Raw genomic sequence first — 25157 nt, 5'->3', positions numbered from 1 at the left:
ATTTACAGTGGATATACTCTTGTCATATGTAGGTCAGTGGCTCTTGCTGGTCCCTGCAGACCTGGTTTTGCCAACTGTATCAAGTGATTGTCGGCTGCCATGGAGATAAAAACTAAGCTGGCTCTGATTTTGGTTTTCAGAGAGACAGACAGGCAGACAGACAAATTTCAAGTATGTGCACGTGCAGAGAAGCACCTACTGAGATGAAGGCAAAACTAATGGGCTAGCTTAACAGCATAATGGCTACAGAGATAATAAGCCCCTTCCTCTTTCCTTCTTCCTGTTGATACTAGACTGTTTCTCCTCTTCCCACTGAACAGCTGCATAGGCAGAAGCAAAACACAGGAGAAAAAACTGGATATGATATAGTCTGTATATCTGCCCTGCCCCACATTACTCAGGGGAAAGTGATGATTGCAAATGTAGATATTGTTTGCCCTACAGCAGTGCTGTGTTATTTCCCTGTAAGATTTTGACAGTGGTGGAAAGTAATTATATTCAAGTACTACACTTGAAAATCTTTTGGTGCATGTACTTCATTTCTGTATATGATGCTGATTTCTACTTTAAATTATACTGACATAGTTTCAGATTGTGATATAAAACATGGTCTGTTCATAGAATACAATGTATATTATAATACATTAAACCACCATTAATAGTGATTCAAACCAACTTTAAATTAAAAGGCCACTAACGCAACAGAATAATCAACTGCTTTTGCTTGATTTTTTTCAAAGGGTTGATTTATCCATGGCAAACAAGCAAACAAACAAAGAAATCATGGTTCCTGCTGCAGCTCAGGTACAATAACTACACACAAGTTAGTATGCTAATAACAATGCTAACATGTCACGGGTGTATGAACTTTTCTCAATGGCTGATGTTTTGCAGGCAGAATGTTTACCAGGTTCACTGTCAGCTTAGTGTGTTAGCATGCCATCAAAATTTTCACCTAACGATGGCACAAGATGAAAAGTTGTTACATTTCATCTTGTAGGAGACGTGTCAAATGTTTGTGTCCAGCTGTTTAGCTGTTTAGTGTCTGTTTAGATACAGTTTGAACCAAAGCAGTTGAATGACCAAATGATTGAAAATGCTTTGACCAACTTAAATCAATTAAAAAGCTAGTTACATGTTCCCCTATAATAATCCAACTACAGTATATTTCATATACACGGTTTAAATCATTTTTGTTTGTGTGTTTTTACTTTTAATGACACTGTATGTTGATGTCACCCAATTTTGAGATCATACAAATAGCTGCTGCTTATATATATCAAGTATGTTTTCTGTTAGACTACTCAATAACCAATCATAAACTGCTCCAGCTTCTCCCATTCTGGCTCTAATCTATTTTCATAATTTTTATGTGTTTAAGTACATTTGTTATTGCAGGTGTTATTGGTCTGTAGCGTCTCATGCATCACAAATGCTTCATCTAGGGCCCCTTAGTCACTAATACTCAATTACTTTCCACATGTTTAACACATTAAAGCATGATGTAAGGTATGTCCCAGTGGTATTATGTCAGCCAGATCCCAAGAAATAGATTTGACAGTTTGTAATTATGGTTAGGCTGTTGATGGGTGGGAACAAAGCCCCACAATGACAGTAACCCTCAGGGCAGCCATTGTTGGAGTTGGCTTTACCTGGACTTCTATGATGGTGTCTGTCTGGTGGTCTAAAAACTTCTCCCAAAGGGAAATACCAAGGTAACATAGTGAATGCATCAGTCTTTTCAACAGACTAAACCACCGCTGGTGATGACATTGATACTAGCAAAATGAGATCCAAAAATCCTCTGGCTCCTTCCGACAAAACAAAGAGATAATAACAGCCTGTTGGCTACAAATTCTGTGGTAAACTCAAAGAATTAATGCAATGATCTACTTTTAAATAAAAATTCACAAAGCTGTATTGGAAGGAAAATCACACAGAGGACAACATGCAATTATGGCAATAAATACAACATTTTTTTTTCTGTTCTACATGCAGCCCAGCACCACCCATGTCCACTGCTCATACATCATGTGCAGTCTTATTCTGGGATTCCTCTCTAAAGAACTAAAGGTATGTTGACCATTAGCGGGGCAGTTAACTTAACACAAGGCCTTGACCCCTCACACAGCATTGTCACTATTTGGGCGATATATTGCTCTGCTTGACACTCCTGCAGCAGGAGGAGGATGAACAAGAAGTGGGGGGCAACAAATTAAAGTGATGTAGTCAAATATATTTATAACGGCAAAGTCCAAAAGAAAACTAAATATAAGGGATCCAGTTTTAGTGTACTAAGCAGTTGTAGTTTTGCGTGCTGTTCAGATCAGAGCAAAGGCTCCACACATTTAATTTTACTAGCAAGAGATAAGATGTCTTATTTTATTAAGGCTCCTTTGTGCCTTTTCCCTCTGCTTTCCATGAAGTATTACTCTAAACTGTTGTTCGGTCAAAAGGTTAGGTGTTTTCCTGAAACTGACAAGCTATGATCGGGGTGAGGTGAGACCCACCCTTCACTAACTAACTGTCAGGCGTCATAAACGATGCTGTGGTTCTCTTTACAACATGGTGCCTTTGCCTGAGGCAGAAATAAAGAGCAGAATAATTTCACAACTTGTGGGCATGTGATTTAGTGGGGTGGGGTTCACAGAGATGGAGGGATGTTCTTGGGTCTCTGGTTTTATGGATCCTTGTCCCAATCAACCTCCTCTGACAGCTTCACTTTTATGAGCTGTCATTTCACTTGTCTGTCACGATGCCCTGCTGGTTATTTACCTGCAGGTAGCTCAAGGTTAAATTACCATGCTTGGCTGTTTAAGAGCAGGAGCTTGTTTCTCTTCTATTGGCAAAGTGCAAGAGATCAGATAACCTGAACCTGAATACTCACACAAAATGTGATCCCCTGGTCTTGCATTCAAAAAACAAGTTGGTCTTTCAAGTAATCTTAAGCCATAATCACAAGATAATTGTATTGCAATGGGGATTTTAAACAGACCCACTACAGTTTCAGTTCTATAATTAAAATGAGAGAGAATTTGTTATTTCATATGTGTGAGGGACTGGAACAGAATACTCTTTATGCTAAGCTAAACTAAGCAAGCTCTGGGTGAGCAGTAGTTTAATTTCATATTTCACCCGTAGACATAAGTGTGGAAAAAAACATGTTTCCTGAAAACACTATCCCCACAAAGTATTCCTTTTTAAGCAAATAGCAGCTTTATGCTTCAAAAAGCCTGTGAGTCTGAGTCTCAGCCAGCTTAGTACACCAGAAAATGTTGCATCTGACTGCATGTCTCTCTATCTTACCTGATGAGTATGTTGAATCACATTCAGACATTTTCATTTTCTTTCCATCAGGTTCATTGAATCATCTCCTGGCACTGTGTCTCAGGGCCTCAGACATCTGTCCCTTTGTGCTGACATTCAAATTAACATGTCAGTGTCCATTGTCTGCATCTAATTGTTTATAACTATACACTGGTGGTACCATTAAACTGCAGCAACATAAGCCTTAAGTCTCATGTGAAGAGAAAGCACATAAGTACACATACATCACCACACATGTGCCTTCAGGGTTTCCTGAGGCTACATTCACTGCTGACAACCATCATCTGGGTTATGGCTGACTCTTAGTGTGACTGCTGTGTTTTGTTGTTTCTCCTAACCTATAGTGTTGGTGTGCAACATCCTTCAGGTGCACAGTTTTGACACAATAATTTCTGGTTTGTTACTGTTACCTTTAGTGCTTTATTTGTCTAATTTCTTTCTCAGTTTCTCTTACTTTTTCTTGCTCTTAATTCTTCCCTCTGTTGGTTTAAATGGCTTTCTCTTCTTGTCTTCTTTGTCTCTTTCCTTCTCTTGCCCTGTATCTGGGTGCTGTTGCCTCATCACCCAGACCCTGAAGCTAAAAACATCCAAAGGGGAAACAATATATAATCACTGCTGCTTAGACATCCTCAGTGTAAGGCACTGTATTTTTCCATTCTATCTTGCTCTTTGTTTGCATCTGAGGAGAGATGGGGGTTGTGCTTCAAGAGGTGACGTGACAACATGGTTTTCTCACATTGCTACAGATTAATTAGCATTGAAGATCAAACAACCATCAGTGAACCCCTATCAACCTATTTCCCCCAAGAAACAATTAATATACTCCCGATCTGTTTAGTACTTTGCTTTGTGCCATCTGACCAGCTTGCCATCAGACACCTTATCGGGGATGCAAAGGTATCTCCCATGGGAATATTCTCTCCATCTGCTTGTCGTACTGAAATCAGAGGCACATGTTTACAGGAACAGTTTTGTCAGAGGTGAGGTGTATCACACCTCAATCAGCACCTGTGTCACGGTGGACTTGCACAAGAACACAAACTAGAGATAGGAGCTGAAAAGTGTGATAAGAGGCAGATAAAGATCTCATTGCTGTATTAGAAGCGCAGTGGTCTCACACTGAGGAGTCATGTCTTGATGAGATGAGGTGGGTCAAATTAATGAAATGAGATGAGATGAAAACCTAAATAATGTCTATGAGCAGCACTAGACTTAAAGACAAATCACCTAGATAATCAAAATGCAGCAGATAAAGTAGAAAATAAAGTAGATGATAAAACTAAAAATAAGTAAATATTTGATCAAGGGGATTAGTACCATGGTTTACTGGATTTGAATCATTCACAACAGTGCATGGCCTAAGCAGAGGTGCAAACCACTGAAATGATTTATTACATAATTTGGTTACTGAACTACTGATCCTTCACCATTTCCTTTGTAAAAACAAAAACAAAGCATTAAACATACATAAAATTAAGTCTAATGCAGCCATATGCACCCAGACACACTGGCACATCTTCCACTGTGATCTCTGGGTCAATACTTAAACCTTTGTTTAAGTATTGACCCAGAGATCACAGTGTTCATGAGTAATTGTGGTTTTGTGTAACCTGTGGATACATTGCCACCTCGTGGTCAAAACAATATTAGCAGTGCAGTAAATCATAATTATTAAAGAGAGACTATGGACTAGTGAAATTTAAATGGGCAAGCATATTTAAAAAAAAATTAAAAACTAACGCGACTTTAAACGCACACGTTAGCCATTTTATTTAATATAATTTGTTTACATGTGTCTGTCGTTATGGTCCCTAGTTTCACACAACATAGGAACCATCATCTGTTGCTTGTTTCCTCAGGTGGAGGCGGACGAGTCGTTGAAGGAGCAAATCAAAATGGCGAGCCAAGAGGAGTCTGTGAGGGAGTTCGTCGCTGTTACTGATGTGGATGAGGAGAGGGCCCGTTTTTTCCTGGAGTCCGCCGGCTGGAATTTGCAGGTACGTCTTTTCCACGCTTTTTCACAGAGGTGCGGTGGACACATGGGCAGTCCTACGGAAACAACGGTAACATGGCATGTGTCAGACGAATAGCTTGCCGGCTAACGTTAGCCTGTGTTGCCGGTAATTTGTGCAAGTCACCCTTTGACAATGGCCTGGCCGCACTCCGTTACCAACAATAAGGCTGTTGTACAGTTGGTTAGCTGACACGGTCACGGCTACGGGAAGGTCCCTTCCTGCTGTCTTATTATAAAGCAGGTTGCTGTTAAGTTTTGACCAACGCCAGTCTGCCGAGAGTCCATTGAGCCATGCTAGCTAGCGTTAGCCTGCCATGATATAACGCTGGGTTAATGTTCGCTTAGTTAACCTAGCAAAAAACGCTGGTTAGCTTCTAATGCTGTTGTGTCATTTGTCCTGTTTAAGTTTGTATTTGTGTTCAGGAAAATGAAGGTGAACGCGTGACCTCTCTGTATAAGGAGTCTAAATGATAAAGAAAACGAAACCGAGTAACTGTTATTGTTAGAGTTTTCTCACTCGACTAGCGCCTCCGCTGTTACAATAGAGAAAGAGAAAACAAGTGTATTAACTGGGATGCTGCGTAAATATATCCAACCGTTGGGAGGTTTTAACATGTAAACCTCAGGATCATCAGACGTAGATATAGTTGAGTCATCTAACTCTTGCCTGAAGTGTTGTTTGATAGGTTGTACATAATAACACTTGTTAGATAGTTCGGTGCGGTGGGTGAGCTGTCTGTCAGGATTTTGTTGTGACGTTGTTGTATTGATTTTGCTTTCCCCCAGCTCGCACTCGCCAGTTTCTTTGAGGATGGAGCGGATGACGACATAGTGACGCTTCCTCAACCTGAGGGGGGCTCCTCGGTGTCCCGGTCTGCAGGGTCAAGGTAATGTTTTCATCAATTCCAAGTTCATTCTGGTGATAATTTACTGGCATACTTACAAGCTGCTTCTTTGTCAGTGCAATGTCCAACAGTACAGTTTAGGAAACCGTCATAATTATGTACAGCTGTGTTCACATTAGTATAAAGACTTGGCTCATTATCAATAGGGTTATGTGACATACAATTGAGTGTGTCAACCCTGTATTTTTCTTTGTTAGCACTCAGCCCAGGGTGACCTCCTTCAGAGATCTGATGCATGAGGCAGAGGAGGAGAGTGATGAGGAGGAAGGCCAAAGGTAAGTTAATATCCAAGTTCTGTCTGTTAATTTATCTTCAGTGAATGTGTCCCTATGTGATGTTCAGGAGCCACCTGTGTTTTTTTACCTGCCACGATGTAATTGATCACTATACAGGAGATTTTTGCTTGTTTTTTCCTCCTCCTAGAGAAAGTCACAGATAATTAGTTATAGAAAACATTCACTGCCCTGATAGAGATTGAGTGACATGAGCAAGGACACCTCAGAGTGGATCAGGGATTAAAATGGAAGCAGAGGTGAGTTAATAAAGTCAGTCACTGCCAAGGGTGTGTTGTAACAGTAGCCCTTGGATGTCTTTCTGATCCTCCTAAATGGTTGTGACAGTTGTTCAAGGCCGTAGACGTGGCTTTCTGGCTGAGCTGTACATCCTCACAGTGTCTGGATAGTAGAAAGTCACACCTAGTGGGTGTGAGTCCAGAATGCACCAAACTATTTTTGGTCTCACCTCATTCACTGTGGGCTGGTTGTTCATGGTGTTCTGCAGCATCAACAGATTCTGCTGCTGGAGCAGTGCAGTGGACTGGTTGTTGAGGGACTGTGTGGTGTTGTTAATAGCCGTTTAGTCAATTCATATTGCAGTCAGTAAGTGAACTGAACTAAAGAACAGTAATTGTAATTTATTTAGTCATTCATACTTAATTGACATTTCTCTTTAGTTTTTCATTGCATGATGGCTTTAATAATACTAGTTTGTTTGAATTTGAATTAACTGTAGCTCAGATAATTTTTGAGTTTGCTCACAATGTGTCTCCTGCTGTCTTTTAAATGTGCTTGAAGCAAATTTTATTATTACCTGGATTACCTGGACACCTGGCATAAAAGCAACACTGTGCTGGTGTTTAAAATGAAGTATGCACATTGTAGCTACAAAGTATGAGTCTGTGATGTTAGTCTGACTGTATTATTGTATTATTTTATTTGTCTGTAAGGCATCTAAAGGGGAGAGTATGCCTAAAATTAAGTGCTTGATAGTCAGTTGCACAGTGTTTTAAACACCTTTCCCCCCCACATCGTTCTGGTGTTGGAGCTGGGGAGGCTGAACTCTGAGTGTCTTTACTCTCTGAGCATATATAACTTTGTGTATTGTGTGCTTCTTATGTTTATCTGATGGTATTAAATCCACAATTGTACCATGTTGAAAGTTTTACGCAAATGTTACAGATAATAACAATATTACTGTTGTGACTTTTTTTACGAAAGTGACTCAGGTATTTATTCAGACGTGAGACTGACATGTAAACTTGTTATCACGTTTACATAGTAAGGTGCATGTCAGAAAGGTACTACTACCTGCAGCAACAATGAGCTACACATAAATCTTTGTAATTATTGACTTGACTTAGTTTATCTTTATTTTATCTTTCTGCTTGTTTTGTGGAAAAATTCTTCCTTTTCACTCACATCTTGCTCTGTCCCCATCCAGGTTCTTTGCAGGGGGATCGGAGCGCAGTGGGCAGCAGATCGTGGGGCCTCCCAAGAAGAAGAGCTCCAATGAAGTGGTGGAGGATCTGTTCAAGGGAGCCAGAGAACATGGAGCTGTGCCTCTGGACCGGAGTGGGAGAGGCCCAGGAGAACCCAGTAAGGCCAAGGTAAAGGGAAGCTCATGAGAACAGTATTCATGTCCTTTGACCCTCCGCTGTTTATATCAGCCTCCTTCTGTATTGTCACATTTTTTTGTCTCTTCATAGCAGATTTTTCTGTAGTGTATGTATACTATAATTTGCTTTTGCTTGAGTGGGTGGGTGAGCACATTTCTGATTTTCTTTTGTGTTTGTAATTCTCTTTCCTCTTAGTGATCCTGCTTTGTCTTATTTTATTTTTATTATTGCCTCTTATCACTCAGCCCTTTGTAGGTGGGGGTTACAGGCTAGGAGCAGCCCCTGAGGAGGAGTCAACTTATGTGGCTGGAGAGAGACAAGCTTCCAACAGCCAGCAGGATGTGAGTACAGATCCTGATGGGTCCTGTTGTTTCTGCCTTTTCTTCTTGTTTTGTTTCCTGCGTCTATTTAACTCCTCTAGGTGGGTCTTCAGCCAGTTGAAACCAATGACCTGACATTTACACTCACCTCATGCTGTAATTAAATACATGAATAAAATTATTACTAATATATTTAAGTGTCAAGTCTCAGCCTAGTCTAGGTTTCCTATGTAGAAAGAACTACATGGGAGATATAGAGCTTTTAATATATAGTGCCCAAACTTTCAAACATAATTGGTCACTTCACTACTGAATGTTTCTTGGGCAGCAGTTTGTGATTTCAACCTTTGTTCATAGTTGACTGACAGTTGAGAATTGCCATTTAAATTGAGGTGGATTTTGAGGCGTAAAGATGGGATAATGCAGAAGGTGATGAGGCTAAAAATTAGCAAAAATCTTTGAGAGAGATGTTGAAGGTAGTATGTAGTAGTTGAAGGTAGAATTAATAGTTGTGTATCCACTGAAAAAGCAGATGTGCACAGGAAAACGAGAACAAGGGGAAACAGCTAGGTAGACTGAGGAGCACAGGTCTTGTGGACTTTTATGACTGCACAGCAAGTCAAGAATGCTCTCCAGGGTGTATGTGCATATTTCCCTGTCAACGACTTCATGACCAGAACCTCAGAGGATTCAACACAAAACAGAAAGTCCAGGCTGCAGTTCCTAAAACATATAAAGTCAAGGAACAAATGTCTATGGATTGATGAAACAAAAAAACTGACAAAAAACAGAGGAGGTGTAGAGGTATACAAGAACATTCTATGTACTCATACTCTGCTGAATATATTGTATAACATTTCTTCATTCAGCAGGACAACAATCCTAAACATATTGCCAAAGCAACCAAAGAGTTTCTCAGAGTGAAGAAATTAAATATCTTCGACTGGCTGAGTCAGTCACCTGATATCAGTCTGCTAAAGGCCAGACAAAAGGCGAAGAAACCTCAGAGTGAGTAAGAGCTGATGGTGGCTGCAGTGAAGGCCTGGGAGAGCATCACCTGGGAAGATACAGTATATTTACTGATGTCTTCGGATCAAAGGCTCCGGGCAATCATTGACTGCAAAGGCTTTTCTACAAAATATTAATTATGATGATTTTTGTCTGACCTTCTGTGTATGCGCCCAACTACTTTTGAACCACTAGACCTTGGGCACTATGTTACAAGTTCTATATTTTCCACACAGTTCTGTCTGTGTTGATGTAAACCTATCCAAATTCAAGCTGAGACTTGGCACTTTAATGTAGTATCCATTATTTTATCTCTAAATTTAGAGCCTGAAGAGCAAGGGATGAATTACTGTGTAAATATGGTCTGGACTCTGGACTGGTTCTGAGTGAAATCCTTATATAGACACATGACTCATTTTCATTTGTATTGGTTCTAGTTTTTAGTTGGCTCTATAGATGACCTCCCTCATGCACTGTTCAGTTTTCAATGATAAAATAACAGATGGAGTATGATTAATTAATGGTTACTCCAGGAGACCCACTAATCATTAATCCAATACTGAAGGCATTTCTGCTGTCATGAGTGGAATTACATCCCAGATTGTAGGTAGTGCCAGGGAAAGTGGTATATTGCCTTGGTATATAACAGATCTGGACCTCAAAATATGTTGAACTTTGAAGTTCTTGTTTTTTTTGGTTTGTTTGTTTTTGACATACCAAGTGGATTTCAGTGGAGGAAAACCAATTTATGCACCATTATCCTTACAAAATATGAAGTTGTAGGCCACATAAAGCTATTACTAATCATTGAGTCTGTTCGTATTCTTTAGCGCACAGGCTGCAGTTCAGTATGTATGCAAAGTGTCAAGAGCAGGGAGTATGTTTATCATCAGCAGCACCAGCAGAGTGGAGTTGAGAATATGGCTTTGTAGTGCTGGTTTGAAAGAGAAAACCTAAATCAGTCAGTCACCACCCACACTGTGTAAAGCAGGTTAAACCTTGTCACTGCTGTACTTTTATTAGAGCTTGTGATGCTATGATATTAATTGCCAGCAGTTAGTTAAATAATATACTGTACAGAAACCAAGTGACAGGCTGTGGTTATTTCCTGGATCTATATAAAAGTACAGACCTGATGCATTCCAACTCAGACATCTCCGTAGAAAAGATTCATACCTTCATTCATGCATTTTGCATCATACATATTGAAGAATGACATCCATCTAAGCACATGAAATGTGTGTGTGTATTTGTGTGTGTGTGATAGGTACATGTAGTGCTCAAACTATGGAAGACAGGCTTCAGTTTGGATAATGGTGAACTCAGAAACTACAACGATCCTGGGAATGCCAACTTCCTCGAGGCAATCAGAAGGGGGTGAGAATATTCTGGCATCTTTGTTTAAATTACACGTGTTATTATCATAGATCCACCAGGACACACCACATCCTTAATGTTTAGATGTAAAATATGTGTACTGGCATTTCATTGGTATCAGTGATTCATCTTTTTGACTGAGACATTGTTGTCTGCTTGAGCAGCACACAGTAGGAGCACTGATTAGGCCCCTGTTCACCTTTTGGTTGTTACCCTACAGGGAGATCCCCCTGGAATTGAGGCAGCGGTCTCGAGGGGGCCAGGTCAACCTGGACATGGAGGACCACAGGGACGAGGACTTCACCAAACCTAAAGTAGCCTTCAAGGCCTTTGAAGGTGAAGGACAGAAGCTGGGAAGGTAAGATTGATTCATAGTCCTGTTGTGGTTTTATGTAATATGGTTTCTGTATTGTTTCTCAGCTAAACATTACAGATCAAATGCAGGGTCTAAATAAAGACTGGTAAACCAGTTTTACTTGTTCTACATGAGAATGAATCATCCTTAGTCTGGGTATTGACTGTCTGTGTGGGAGCCTTCCAGTAAATGACTAGTTGCTAACAAATCATATGTTACACCGGTATTTTCACCACTATTTTCACTTTCTCACACATCCAAATCTCAATGACAGAGTTGTCTCAATAATAAAATAATTAATAAAAGCAAACCCAAAGAAACCCAAATAAAAAAGCAATACTGTTAAAGTGGTGCATGGTCTTGAAAAGTCTTTAAAAGCAGTGAATGTAGTTCCTTTAAAAAAGGCCTCACAAAGGTTTAAAAAGTCTTAAATTTAATTTACAGAGGTCTTAAATAGTTTTCTCTTACCTGCTGTAGGCACTAACAGTAGTTAGAACTTTTTGTATGTCATGTTGGAATGTTGTATGTTGGAACTAGTGATAAAAGAGGGTATTGAAAACACTTTACATTTATAGTCTTACATTTTTTTCTCTTGCCTGCCATAGGCAACTCTGTTAAGATAATAAAAAATGTTAGTAATGTTAATGTTAGAGAATGTTATTTGTGAAATGATATAAAATGTGTTTAGTCGGTTAGTGTGGTTTATGACCCTTTTGGAATTTCTCTGAGTCTGTGGCAACTGTCAAACAGAAACAACCACGTCATTACGAAAGAGATTTTCCACAGCAACATCACCATCAATCAGGAATTACAACAATGCAAGTGACGCACCTCTCATATGATCAGGATTTGATTAACGCAGCTATAATGGAAGGTACAAAGGATCTCTATGCAGAGGGTGTCCGATAGGCGGTAACAACTCGTATTCACCATAGAAAGGGTGTGTGTGTTTTAATAAATTGAGGGATTGAATTGTTCTTTCTAATAATAATATTAATACTAAACTTACTAATAATGTACTTTTCAAGAGATGGTGCACAAGATGAAAGTAATCAGGTAAAAAAGTAACTTGGAGCAACTTCTATTCAAATACAAAAACTTAAACAAATATATTGTACGTATATTACAACACTAATATGTTATAGATTTTTTTAAAGTTCATTTTATTAGTTTGAAATATTAATATCTTCATTAGCAATTAATAATAACATTTGATATCTATATAGGGATTAAAATGGGGACTGAATAATGGAAAATGGTGAAAACGGAAACAAAAAGAAAATCTAACTGGAGCAAAAAGCTTTTCCTCTACAACGCTGCTTTTAGAAGAATAAATCAGATAAACCAAGTGCAGACAGTGAAGATGAACAGAAACTTATTTCAAACAACGTTAGTACCAGCTTTATTCTTGTTCTTTGCACCCCTGATGAATCCAACAAAGTGTATAACATCCTATCAAATGATTAAATGCAGATATTAAAACTACACTTTTTTAAATTTTACCCACAGACTCCGCTAACACATTTTTCATGACCACAGTTTGACAGAGTTTCAAGTCAGACTAAATTATGACCCCCCCCCCCCTTCCCTCTAGTGCCACCCCAGAGTTGGTTTCAGCTCCGGCCACCTCCCAGCAGGACCAGGCTGCCAACGAGGCCCAAGCCAGCGCTTCTGTGGCCCTCGACCCCTCCCAGCCCGTCACTAACATTCAGATCCGACTGGCAGACGGTGGCAGGCTAGTCCAAAAGTTCAACCATACCCACAGGTGACTGACTGATAAGCTCTTTTTAACTTGAAGTTGGTATGTGCACAAAGTTAGCTTGAACTTGTCTCTGCAGTTCTGTGGAAGTATTTTAAGTATATTTAAGACCGCAGACCTGCATGTGTTTAGTCTGAAAATTACACATCTGCCCTATGATGTATAGATCTATCCCTGATAAAAGACCAAGTAAGAAACAGACAAATGAACCTATGCTTGTGTTGCTTATGACAGCTGCTCAGGAACAGCAAAGGTTAATGGAAAAGTGTATATATCGGTAAATCATTATTCATAAATATGACCCACGTACTGTACTTTGCCTGAACAGTAAATCTTGCTGATGTCAGCAGTATGAAGTCATGTCTGGCTACCTCATTGATCATTTATAAAACATTAATGTGGTCAAGAGTCCCCACATACAAGCAGAATTCTAATTAACCAGTTACTGTTTTTGTCATTATTAATGAGACTGATTCTTTTTTCTTGTTCAGTTAATTGAGTCGGACAGTTACATCCATGACATAACCCGACGAGGCAGTTGCTCTGTCATTAACAGTAGAATAAAAATCCATATTTCTTGTCATGATGTATTGTTGTGTCCCTCAGGGTGTCTGACCTGCGCCAGTTTGTGGTGGCAGCTCGGCCCGCCATGGCTGCCAGAGAGTTTGTTCTCATGACCACCTTCCCCAACAAGGAGCTGTCAGATGAGAGCCAGACGCTGCAGCAGGCCAATCTCCTCAACGCTGTCATCGTCCAGCGGCTAAAGTGAGGGAGAAGACTGAGGTCAATCCCTGGTGGTGTGGCTGAGTACTGCAGCCATGTGAAACCTGCTGCCCCTTCTGAGGGAGGAGAAAACATGGACTTATGTATGGACTTCTAATTTCTGATTTTTGTTTTTCTAAAGTGAAATGTAACATTCTGCTCCCCAGACCCCACCCCTACTCTCACCCTCCACCCCTGTATGGTCTGTGATGGGCGGTAATGAGGGGTGGGGGGGCTAAAAATCTTCCAAAATTGAGCTCTCAGTTCTCTCAGAGTTCTGGAAAACTGCAGATGCTGTTGGATTGTGGTTGTGATGGGGGCGTGTTTACCTTACAGCAGTTGATGGTTTAACCCAAAAACACAGCAGCAGTCCAGCTTTCTGACGAGCAGTTTGGTTGCAGTAGGTTGAGATGTTCAGTAAACCTGGCTCTATTCTCCATTAACTTGCTCCCCACTTTTCCTTTTCTATTAACCTTAATTTGGTTCTGTTTACTGTCAGATGCTGAAGCCTCACCAGATCAGTGACAGATATCCAATGTGTTTCTGTCTCAACAGCACAAACCACCACACAAGGAAAACTAGTGTCATGTTAGTGGTTTTGCAGAAGTTTCCTTTTCTCTCCACATACTCTTCCTGGAGAGAGAAGTGTAACAATGTCAAACACCAAGGTTTTCTTCCCTCCAAACCAACCTATACCAGTAGCCTTACTCTCCTTTACCCACTTCCACAAACACATCTGTCCCTTTGTTCAAATCAAGATGGTTTATTTTTTTAAGCTGCCTTTTTTCCCTCCTTTTTTCCTTTACAGATTGCAAGATTGTCCCAGTTACACATTTTGATATTGTGTAACATTACAGCTACACATGGCTTTATTGTCAACGGTCAAACTCAAGAACATATAGATTGTAAACTCTGGTTTGTAGTAGTGGAAGTTGAACTCCTATGACACACATCTTCTATGCATCCTGGGGTAACACAGAAATATGTTTGGACCTCTGGTAAAATAAATCCATTTTATGGTTGATGTATAAAGACCTAATTGTCTTGTGTTTTTATTATAGTCAGAAAAATGTAAGGGTTATTTAGCACCTTTATAAAGTGAATAACATGGATTCTAGTGTCATCTTGTGTTTTTTTTAAATCTTAGTATGATCAGCCAGTAAACTTAATGTTATTCAATTTACATGGATTATGCTCCCAGATCACCTTGGACAGTAGCCATGTTCCAGAAATGTTGATTTTCTTACATGGAAACTAGATTCATTGGTTGTGTAAGTCTGCAAAACATTTATTTAATGTGCACTTATGCTCAGGGTTAAGACTAACCAACCAAGTGGGTATTTGCGTATGAATAACTTACACAGATGTGGTTAATGTGAAGGTTTAGAGGAATCTGAGTTTGTTGCATTCATTCTGAATCCATTGTGTTACAACATGGATTTTCTACATTTTTGAAACATTGCTTTTGTTGTGTTGGTATTAGGACACCTATACATTTCCAAAATATCTTTGAAGAATGTGTGAAAATCTGAGAATGTAACTTTGTGCTTTACCCATCCCTCTGTTTGACCACAGCACTCTCACACTCAGCTGCTCAAACTAAATTTTACTGACCTCAGGAAACAACAGGAGGAGCAATCTAGCAATTACTTTTGACTTATACTGTCATGTAAAATGATTGCTTTAATCAGTTCACTTTTAGGTGGTTGCACATTCTCATCCCCAGAAGTCATTGAGAGGAAACCGTAAAAAACCTCATGTGACACGATGTGTATTCCAGTTTCACATACAGATATGTGGATTCTTACCAGTGGTCATGTCTAATGGTTGAGACCTGATGCGTTTTCTTCCTACAGTTAAATGTATTTTGAACCAACATTTATCTCCTTGGTTATGCACACCCACACAGACTATGGCATTGGAGCCAATTAGCTGTTCCTGTGCACTGACCTCAGCATAAGAAAAACTATTGATCTGCAATTTAATGAGTCGTGGAGAAAGTAGGAAAATTGAAAACCCAAAAGGTGAATATATTTTGCTGCTCCTGTGGTTAGAATAGAATAGAAGTGGAGTTTATAAGCACTTGCTGTAATTGTTTTATACAGGAAGTAAGATGCAGGTGTTGCTATGGCTGCAAATTTGCTGTGGGGATGTGAGCAGAGACTATCTGAGTGTCTGCTGGGACAGTGGGATGCTTTGACTCAGAGCTCTTCACCTAAATTAGCACCATCTCTCACTGCAACTGTTCTCTCTGCCTGCTTGCTTCGCTCGCTCTCTTTTCCATTATTTTTACACTGCAGTGTTCTCCAGGACGGCCTTAAGTAAACTGCAGTCAGTGCTCTGTCATCCGTGTTCCCTTACGAGGCCTGATTTTTGTCATTTTTTAATATTTCACAAGTATGATTCTGAGGTGTGATGTTGAATCAGTGAGATTATTATTCATTGGAACAGACCCTTAAATCTCAAATATGGAGAAAAAACATAGTACCACTCACCACACACACACACACACACACACACTTGGGACAGTGATACCTCATACACAGTGCGTACCAGATGTCAAGTTAGCAACAGATACAAGAAAAACACCATACTAAATATGTCTTCAAAATAAAAGCATGTTTCTCACCTCATGCTCCTGTCAGGGCCCCGGAGGTGGACGGCTGGATTACCAACTGCCCAGGAGCTCCAAGCCCACAGGTAACCTAGAAGCCACAGGTTTACAACATATTATTTGGGTCTACATAATTTGATTAATCACAGATTTGTTAGGAATTTGCATCATGAAGTATTGATGAAGTTGTAGTATAGAAAGCTTGTTCAGAATCTCGCTTTAAATTATGAACTGTTTTAGTTTATATTGTGGTCATTTGTTATAAACATATTGCTTCCATTCTGACTTTGTCAAGTAGCTAATGCACAAAAGAAACTTTGTGTTGTTTCCTCCTCCACCTTCAGGAGATTCATTTAATCATGGGTGTTAGTATAATCACACTCACTAGACACATAGAACAGAGCCATTGCAAATATGTAGTTCAGTTTATTACATTTATTAGGAACCATGTACAAATATATTAATCTCGTGCAAAGAGAAGAGATGCATTGTGCAGGATTTATTATATTATACAGTATTATATTATGGTCCCATTCAGTGTTACAGCAGGTGTTTTCAGCCAGCTGCAGTGATGTCATACAGCATGTTGAATGGAAATTGGCATTAAAAAGGTATAATCTGTATTTCTGAGATCTTTGATGAAAATGGTAATCACTTTATAATGGATTCAAAATGCACAGACAAGCAATAAAGAGAACTTCTTTCTGCTTGAAAAAAATCTCACCCAAACAGAAAATCTTTTTGGACTTCACAGTTAGATAACGTAGACTGGTGCAAGACATGGTTATCTCCCTGTAAGTGTTACATTTTCAAGTAGAAAAAAAAAACATTATTTAGACAATTAAAGTCAATTTTATTTGTCTAGCACCAAATCACAACAGAAGTTATCTCAGGGCACTTTTCATATTTAGCAGGTCTAGAGAAAGAAACAATTCCCACCATGAGCAGCACTTGGTGACGGTGGAGAGGAAAATCTTCCTTTAAGGAGACAGAAACCTTAAGCAGAGCCAGACTCAGAGTGGGCAGCCATCTGCCTATTCACATTTTCACTGAGTATAATATCTACAACTGGAGCAATTAGACAGTGTCCTTATGTCAGTCTGTAATATTACTCAACCAGTATCAGTTCTCCCCCTTTTTATAACTGTCCTTTCATCAAGTAGGTTTTGGATGAATAATACACAGGAACTTATTTCATAACACTGGGTTTACTGTTACAACTGTGGTTTTACCTGCTGTGTATTTGATTACTGTTTTACTATCATTTAAATATGAGTTTATATTTCTAATGCCCTGGAAAGAGATACAATATTGACAATACTGCTTTCACTGTGAGTGATTCATTTCTTTTGATGCATCATTTTAACAGAGATAATTGACGTTATTGTGGACCTTCACTATGGCTGCCAGGGTGGGAGCTTATACTGCCGGTTTTATTTTGAAGGTAATGGCCGGAAGTGTCATTGTGTATCGTGATAAATTGACGCTGGTATCCCCGCAAAGAGCCACAGAGGGAGCGAGAGAGACAGTTGAGAACATCCGCCGGAGGAGCAGACAGACAGACTGCGGGAAGAGTCGCCGGGTACAGGGAGAGCTCCAGAACACATCGCTCAAAATGGGAGTCGAAATCGAGACTATAACCCCGGGCGACGGTAAAGCGACTTCACTGAAAGGAAACGTGTTTGTGTTAATTATTAGGTGCATGTTTGCACTTGTGTTTGCATGAATCTAATCCAGCCGCAGAAAACACCGCCTTAGTTGCGTACGCCCGTTATATTAAGCGCCTCTTTGGTTTCTCCACAGGAAGGACTTTCCCCAAAAAAGGGCAGACGTGTGTGGTGCATTATGTTGGTGAGTTTTAAATAAGGAACTTGTTCCTCTGCATGCATGGACAAATTGTGCATATCTAGCTACTCTCCAGTTTGGCATTTCTACTAATGAAGGCCGTCCAAGTGGAGTGACGGCTGTGGGCAACTGTCTCCAACACCCGTATGAAAAATATCCAAGCATGGTAATCCTGTACTAAGTGTCACAGCAAAAACTGTAAATCCTCACAGGGACATTAGGCAATGGTGCTACTAGAGTACAATTCTAAACGCTGGTGGAGTGTGGTAAACTATGCCAGCAGACATTTTTTAGCCTCAAACCTTCAGTGATTTCTCAGTAGGGCAAAGAGGCATATGACTGTCTGTCACCGACCGGGCTGCATGAAAATTTAACCCCTTCACCACATTTCACTCCCTGGAAGCACATTCGTGTACTCGGAGGTGATACTGTTCTTGTAGCAGCAGCAGCGGCGGCGGCGGTGGTGGTGGTGGTGGTGTGTCCCGGGGACAGCGCTCTGGATTCATCAATGCGTAAAATAATGCGCGCTCCAGTTTGGGCCAAGCGTTCCATTACAGTCTCATCAAGATCAGTGGATAATGTGGTCATTTGTCTTGTCTGGGGAGAAGAAAACAGGAGACGCAGACGGATTCCGCCGCGGGGTTCACTCAGAGGCCCAGACAGACAGAGAGATCAGACAGACAGACAGGTCACACAGACAGACAGACAGACAGACACAAATCAGACAGCGGGGTTTTAAATCCCGTCTGATTTCCAGCGCTTCTCTGTCTTTGTTGGGAGTTTCTGGGGGGGCTGGTGGCGTTTAGTTGAGCGGATTATAACCGTCTGGGCAACAAAAATAAAGGCAGACTCACTGTAGTAAACCTGCAATATTTTCTCCATAGGCACATAATATTTCAATGACATTAAATATTTGAGGTGTTTTCACAGTACCTCCTATAGGACTATATGATCTCTGTAAACGACTCCTGCAGGGAGTCATAATATCAGTTGTATCTTTAGATTCTGACTCTCTCCTTTGTGTCTTCATAATATGACCAACGGACCAATACACAGTATTATGATGAGGGTGGCAACTAAAGATTATTTTCCGTGTTGATTAATGTACAAATTATCGCAATTAATCAACTGAGTCCACAGATTGTCAACAAATAAAGAAAAAGCCCACAAGAGCCCATATTCACTTAAAATGTTTTATTTTGTCTGAGCAACAATAACAACCATAGACTGCATTTAAACACAATATTCAGATTACCATCAAAGAAACAGAGAATATTCAAAAAAGAAAAATAGCTACTGATTAATTTTCTACCAATTGACTAATTGATAAATCCTAACATAGCCACGCTGGCTTTTGCAGCATAGTGTTCAGCAGGTGTGAGGTTTAGCATTTTCACTGCCATAGTTAGCATGCTTACATTTTATACAGCTAATGATGGCACTAGTGGAAAAGTCAGAAGGTCACCAAAGTCATTACAGGTCTTCCTGAGGTGGACATGAATGTAACAAATTTCGTGACAGTCCATTCATTAGTTGTTGAGACATTTGACTCAAAATCACAAATGCCATCAAAAGTCACACCGATGATGGCGCTAGTGAAAAAGTCATTAGCATTCATCCTCTGGGGACCGACACTGTCTGCACGAAATTTCAACAAATCTAATAATTACTGAGATTTTTTTGTCTGGAGCAAAGTTGTGGGCTGACTGTCAGACAGACAGCCACACTGTACTAACAGTGAAACATGTAGCAAAACAGGATTTCAGATGGCTTTTGCTTCCCAGTGTGGTAGACTGTATATTTGTTTGCACCTGTTCCTGGTTTGGCAAAGCTGGTCTCAGCCTTCTTGCCCGGTAAGACAGACATAACTCTCTCTGTAATACAAGCCTCTGTGCTGCAAGATTATGTAACTTGATGTAAGACCTGATTTGGGCCTTGGACAGTGAAGTATTTTTTTTTTCTTTTTAGGCATGGGCCTGCATTCTTTTTGTTTTTTTTATATCACACAAACTACAGGATTTCCTCTCTGGGCGGTCTCCCTTCCTGTCGTCAGCCTACAAAGCAGCCTTTAAATGGGACTTGAAACAGGATAGTCAGTTACACAAGCCTTTTTATATGTAGACACACAAGAGAAGATCAAAACTTGGATTTGCTGGAGTTTTGGAAAAGGCTCTGTCTGCAGGAAATGGTTGGTGTGGGAAAATGTCAACACTATGTTGCCTGGTGGTGAAATGGGAAAAGCAGTGTATTGATGCTCATTGCCTTTGATACTTGGATCGGAGCTTTCAGCTCGTACAGATAATTCCATTAGGCTGCTATCGAGATGTCCAGAGGAGGACAGGACACCCACTCCACTGCCTGGATTAAAGGCTGCATCTTGCCAGCCGCCCCCTGATGTGCCCAACAACATGCGCAATGTTGCACCTTCTCCCACACACACTCTCACATCACACCACACCATCACACACACATGCTGCCTTGCTGGTGCTAATAACAGTAATAGCGCTGGCGTAAATAGTCTCGGAGGGGTGCTATTCTGTGGATTGATGCTTGTGTTTTCCTGACTGTCACATTGAAACCCACCCTGCAGACAGCTGCAGTGGCTATTTCTGAGATCCTTGGAATCTCTTCATTTGCGCTCTCAATATACACACAGCAGGGAAGATGGATGTCAGACAAGCTTGGAAGATGTATTTGTTTCCAGTGTTTTTATGAAGTGTTATTAATATAATTTCTTGAGGGTGGATTTTTCTGCACAGAAAACCAGTACCCGCTCATCATTTTAAACAGTTTCTGCTGCAGGAATTCTGTAATGTTGTGCATGTTCAGAGTTAATAGCTGCATTTTTCACCCACAGAAAAAGGTTGTGCAGCTGCTCCACTTTTTTTTTACTCTGTGCCTCTCCATATCCTTGTTTGTAGGCTCCCTGACAGATGGACGTAAATTCGACTCATCCCGTGATAGGGACAAACCTTTCAGGTTCAAGATCGGCAAGCAGGAAGTCATCCGAGGCTGGGAGGAGGGAGTAGTGCAGGTAGGCTGGACAACTGGAAGCATACTGTGCATTTCAAATGTACGTCTTTTCATGAAACTAATAGTTAGCTTTGTGAACTCACACAAATTCAGCTCCTTAGAGAAGGGTATATTTGACATGCTACAGTGTATTTATTAATACCACTGGCATACTCAGATTCAAGGAAAAAGTCACACGACAGCAGCTTCATCAGTCATGGTTCAGAGGCAGAAATAATCCAGATTGCAGTATAGAGGGTGCATTTTGCTGCTGTTATTGTTGTTAGTTTATCTGGTGAAATATATTAATTTACTGACATGGTTTCATTAAGATTTCACTCAGCGTGGTTTCCATTAACTGTGCAAACGCTGGGATAGTACAGGATGGACCCAGCTCTGTGTCTCACACACTCAGCCCTGCAGCATGTAGATGAGGTGGCTGGTGAGTGGTGCTGGCTGTCTGAAGGTCCTGTATAGTAATGGCTTCGTGTTCTCTGCTATTCTGTGTTTGTGGGTTAGAGCATCACTATAATATCTCAACAAGGCTTCTGTTTAAAAAGCAGGATTATATCAGCAGTATCAAGTGAGATGTTTTTGTCTCTCTCTTTCCCGCTCCTCTGCTTGTGTCATCTGCTGCCTCCTACCTCCAGATGAGTGTTGGTCAAAGGGCCAAATTGACCTGCTCTCCTGACTATGCTTATGGAAACAAAGGCCACCCAGGCATCATCCCTCCCAACGCCACCCTCATCTTTGATGTTGAGCTGCTGGGTTTGGAATGAAGCAAATCCACAGCCTATTTTTGTGTTGTGTAAGTAAGTTATCTGTTGCTTTTTCAAGTTTTAGCTACAAATCACATTCTTCTTAGCGTTGCCAGAAAGTGGCACAGCAAAAGTCATCAGTGTGAAATTGGTGGAGTACCCGGTGAACTACTGTGTAGCCAACCATTATCCTGTTCCACAACAGAAAACACAGAATGCCATTTCTCTGAGCTGAGGTGCTCCATCACAGTTAATACCTTATGGTAACTCCATTTTAGAGACTAGACTCAGTTTTGGGTATTGTGACCGACGGACCAAACTCTCAGTAGCTCAATACAAACCTTTTGGACGTGAGCTCTGTGACACACATGAAGCATGCTTTTATATATGACTAATCCTGAATTTTCTCTCTTGTTGTCTTCATAGGTGACTTCCTACCTGGGTGACCTGGAGAGAAGCTAGGAGAGTCTGCACTTGATTCTATACGAGGCTTGAGTCTATAGTTCCACTACTTATTTCATCAAACTATGACAGTTTGTGTTCTTTTGTCTCTGTGACTGAGTTAATTATATTTTTCCATCATATCCTTCCTCCTGAAAACTATGGGCCATAACCTTATGAACCTCCATGTTCTTAATCTTGAATTGTTTTGAATTGCGCTTTACTTTTCTTTGTGTTTTTTGAAGTGCTGGTTGTGCATGGTTATGCTGAGAAGTACAAAATACCAATGAACCACTAGCAGCGACATTCATCACTAATGAGTTAGCGTGTCCTGGTATTATAAAGCTTGAGTGCTGGTGCTTGTTATATTACAGAAACAAAAAAAAGTGTACAAAAGACAATGAAAAGCACACATTTGTATCCCTATCCAGCTTAAAATCAATAGAAATGAAACACGTTTCTGTTAGAGAGATGAGGTTCAGTGTCGAATTTAGTGGCTACCTGTAGTGAAATCTCAAGTCATGGAAGGCCTTAATGGTGCAACATAAGACCTGAGTTTGCTACATAAAAAACAGTTTCTATATAGTGCCACTGTGTTTTCTTTTTCATGTAAATTGTTAACCGAAGTGTTAGCTCCATGGGGGGTAACTGGCGCAAAGAAGAACCAATCACAGTTGTAGATAGTTCTAAGGTGTGCCTAAATATTCTCACCAGACAAATGGTAACCACTTTACCCTGTCTGCATGTTCTAGGCCCGATGGAAACCTTAGTATGTAGAGTTTGAACGCTTCGCATCCAATTTGCGTTATTATTGCCTTCTCATTTCGCCAAGTCTTTAAACCCCATTTAAAGCCATACGCAGGTCGAACAGTGCAAAGATAGGATTCGTGGTGATGCACATCAATTGGAGTTAGCTATTTTTTTGTCTTAGAAAAAAGGGAAATGCTTGAAATTTACAAAAGGGGGTTTAGGAATCAATCAAATTGTGACCTCCCCCAATCTTATTTTGTGTAACAACTTCAATCATGTATTTTTCAGATGCCAACTTTCTATTTCTGAGAATCAACAAAGCTATAACCTATGATGATAGATAATGTGCTTCTTTTTTGTTTTATTTTTCTTTGCCAGTGTCAGTTCAGTACCACGCTGCCTAACTAATGTCTGTGTGGTTGAGAAAAATGCTGACACATAGGTATTCTAGTGGTTTTGTATCTCAAATAAATAGTTTTAAATGGAGTTTAAATGAAGGAATACGCTGGCCTGGCTGTCAGATATTGACTGTGGCTGTCGATGTTACATATTGGCCAAGCTGCAACTGGTGTGGCAGCAGTCCACCTCTGTACTGTGTAGTTATGTGCTGATATGTTACTGTATGCAGGCTAAACCAATGATGACATATTTAAAATAAAAGAAGTGCTCTCCATCTGCCCTTTTCCCCATATTTTCTCTCTTCTACAGCACATCCTCAAGTTGTTAAATTTTTACATGAATGAAAAGGTGGTGGTGTGGTTCTTTAAACCATGTTGACTTTTGAAACATTACTCATGTTACTAAATATAATTACTTTACATGTGGAGTGGGTGGTATTACATGCAGTTAGAATCAAACCAGGGATGTTGCAGTATGTGCTTTTAACATTCAGCTGTCTTGATGTCCCAGAGAGAAAGATTTTACTTGGAAAAACAAAAAAACAAAAACAAGGCAATGGCAAGGGGATCAAGGCAAATGCCCTTATTGCACATCCTAAGTGAGTACACTAAGTAAGTTAGTTAGTTAGTGGAGTATGCACCATGTGAGTACAGTAAACTCTAAAAACTAGATTTTGACACAAAGCCCTTCTTTAGGGCAACAAAAATTAGATAATAATCCGGGACTCAGTTGATATTGATTTTGTCCAGAATAAATATGCAGTTAAGCACTTTACATATAACCAAATGTTGAGCAGAGGCCTTTTAGCATTGGTTAAGGAGAGCCTAAGTGTAAAGTGCTTTTTTAAGGTACAACACCACCGTATACACTGATGAGCCATAACATTAAAACCACCTGCCTGATAATATGTAGATCCCCCTCTCAGGTAGACGACACACATGCACCTGGCCGTCCACATGATATAAAAGAAAATGTGATTTATCAGACTGGGCCACCTTCTTCCATCACTCCGTGGTCCTGATGCTCACTTGCCCATTGCAAGCACTTTTGTTAGTGGACAGGGCTCAGTGTAGGCGCTCTGATCAGTCTGCAGGTATGCAGCTCCATACACAGTAAGCTGTGACTTACTGTGTGTTGTGACAGCTTTCAGTCATAGCCAGCATTAACTACTATTATTTCCAGCAATTTATGCAACATTATTTCTTCTATGGGATTGGACCACACAGGCCAGCTTTTTCTCCATATATGCATCAGTGATCTTTAGGGCGCCCATGGCCCTTTTGCTGGTTCAGTGGTTGTTCTTCCTCAGACCACTTTTGGCAGGTACTGACCACTGGCTGCTTAACAAAACAGTTAATAGGTTTTCCTTCCAACAGAAATTGGATTCTATTGCTTAAAAAGAAAACTTACCAGTTATATTCTGTGTTCTGATGTTTCAGATCTATTTTTTTTAACTTTTCAAAACTATGATTCCAAGATAGCAGAAATAACCTAAAACTCTGAAAGTTCACACAACTTGATACAGTGGATAACAGTGGATACTCCTAACAACTGAGGTAGATGAATATAATGGCTATCTAGTAGAGCAGGCTTTATGGGTTTTATTTTGATCCTGGA

At 40.2% G+C, this 25157-nt stretch overlaps 2 protein-coding genes and 1 long non-coding RNA gene across 4 annotated transcripts; 2 read left to right on the top strand and 1 right to left on the bottom strand.

The window, feature by feature from the left end:
* The first annotated feature begins 5157 nt into the window (after positions 1-5157).
* nsfl1c (NSFL1 (p97) cofactor (p47)) lies at positions 5158-14755 on the top strand. The gene is made up of 9 exons (XM_018679021.2): positions 5158-5324; positions 6128-6228; positions 6444-6521; positions 7966-8131; positions 8386-8481; positions 10736-10845; positions 11066-11203; positions 12795-12965; positions 13566-14755. Exons 1-9 carry the CDS (start codon positions 5223-5225, stop codon positions 13726-13728), a joined length of 1125 nt encoding a protein of 374 aa, XP_018534537.1. The 5' UTR covers positions 5158-5222; the 3' UTR covers positions 13729-14755.
* LOC127142547 (uncharacterized) lies at positions 5218-6121 on the bottom strand. Its single transcript, XR_007813367.1, has 2 exons — positions 5466-6121; positions 5218-5376 (listed from the first exon to the last, which is right to left on the bottom strand). It is a non-coding gene; the product is annotated as an uncharacterized LOC127142547 (long non-coding RNA).
* Positions 14756-17822: 3067 nt separating the features above from the next.
* On the top strand, positions 17823-23814 carry fkbp1ab (FKBP prolyl isomerase 1Ab). 2 transcript variants are annotated; one of them, XM_018679044.2, is made up of 5 exons: positions 17823-17987; positions 18139-18186; positions 21102-21214; positions 21843-22004; positions 22377-23814. In XM_018679044.2, exons 1-4 carry the CDS (start codon positions 17951-17953, stop codon positions 21969-21971), a joined length of 327 nt encoding a protein of 108 aa, XP_018534560.1. In that variant the 5' UTR covers positions 17823-17950; the 3' UTR covers positions 21972-22004; positions 22377-23814. The 2 variants fall into 2 exon arrangements, with proteins under 2 accessions (XP_018534560.1, XP_018534550.1); XM_018679034.2 differs by having other exon boundaries at positions 17824-17987; positions 21843-22000.
* The last annotated feature ends 1343 nt before the right edge of the window (positions 23815-25157 follow it).

Source organism: Lates calcarifer, linkage group LG6 (genome assembly GCF_001640805.2).
Source record: "Lates calcarifer isolate ASB-BC8 linkage group LG6, TLL_Latcal_v3, whole genome shotgun sequence".
NCBI classification, from domain to species: domain Eukaryota; kingdom Metazoa; phylum Chordata; class Actinopteri; family Centropomidae; genus Lates; species Lates calcarifer.
Note: the sequence above shows the minus strand (reverse complement) of the source record. Positions and strands in the feature narration are given on the sequence as shown.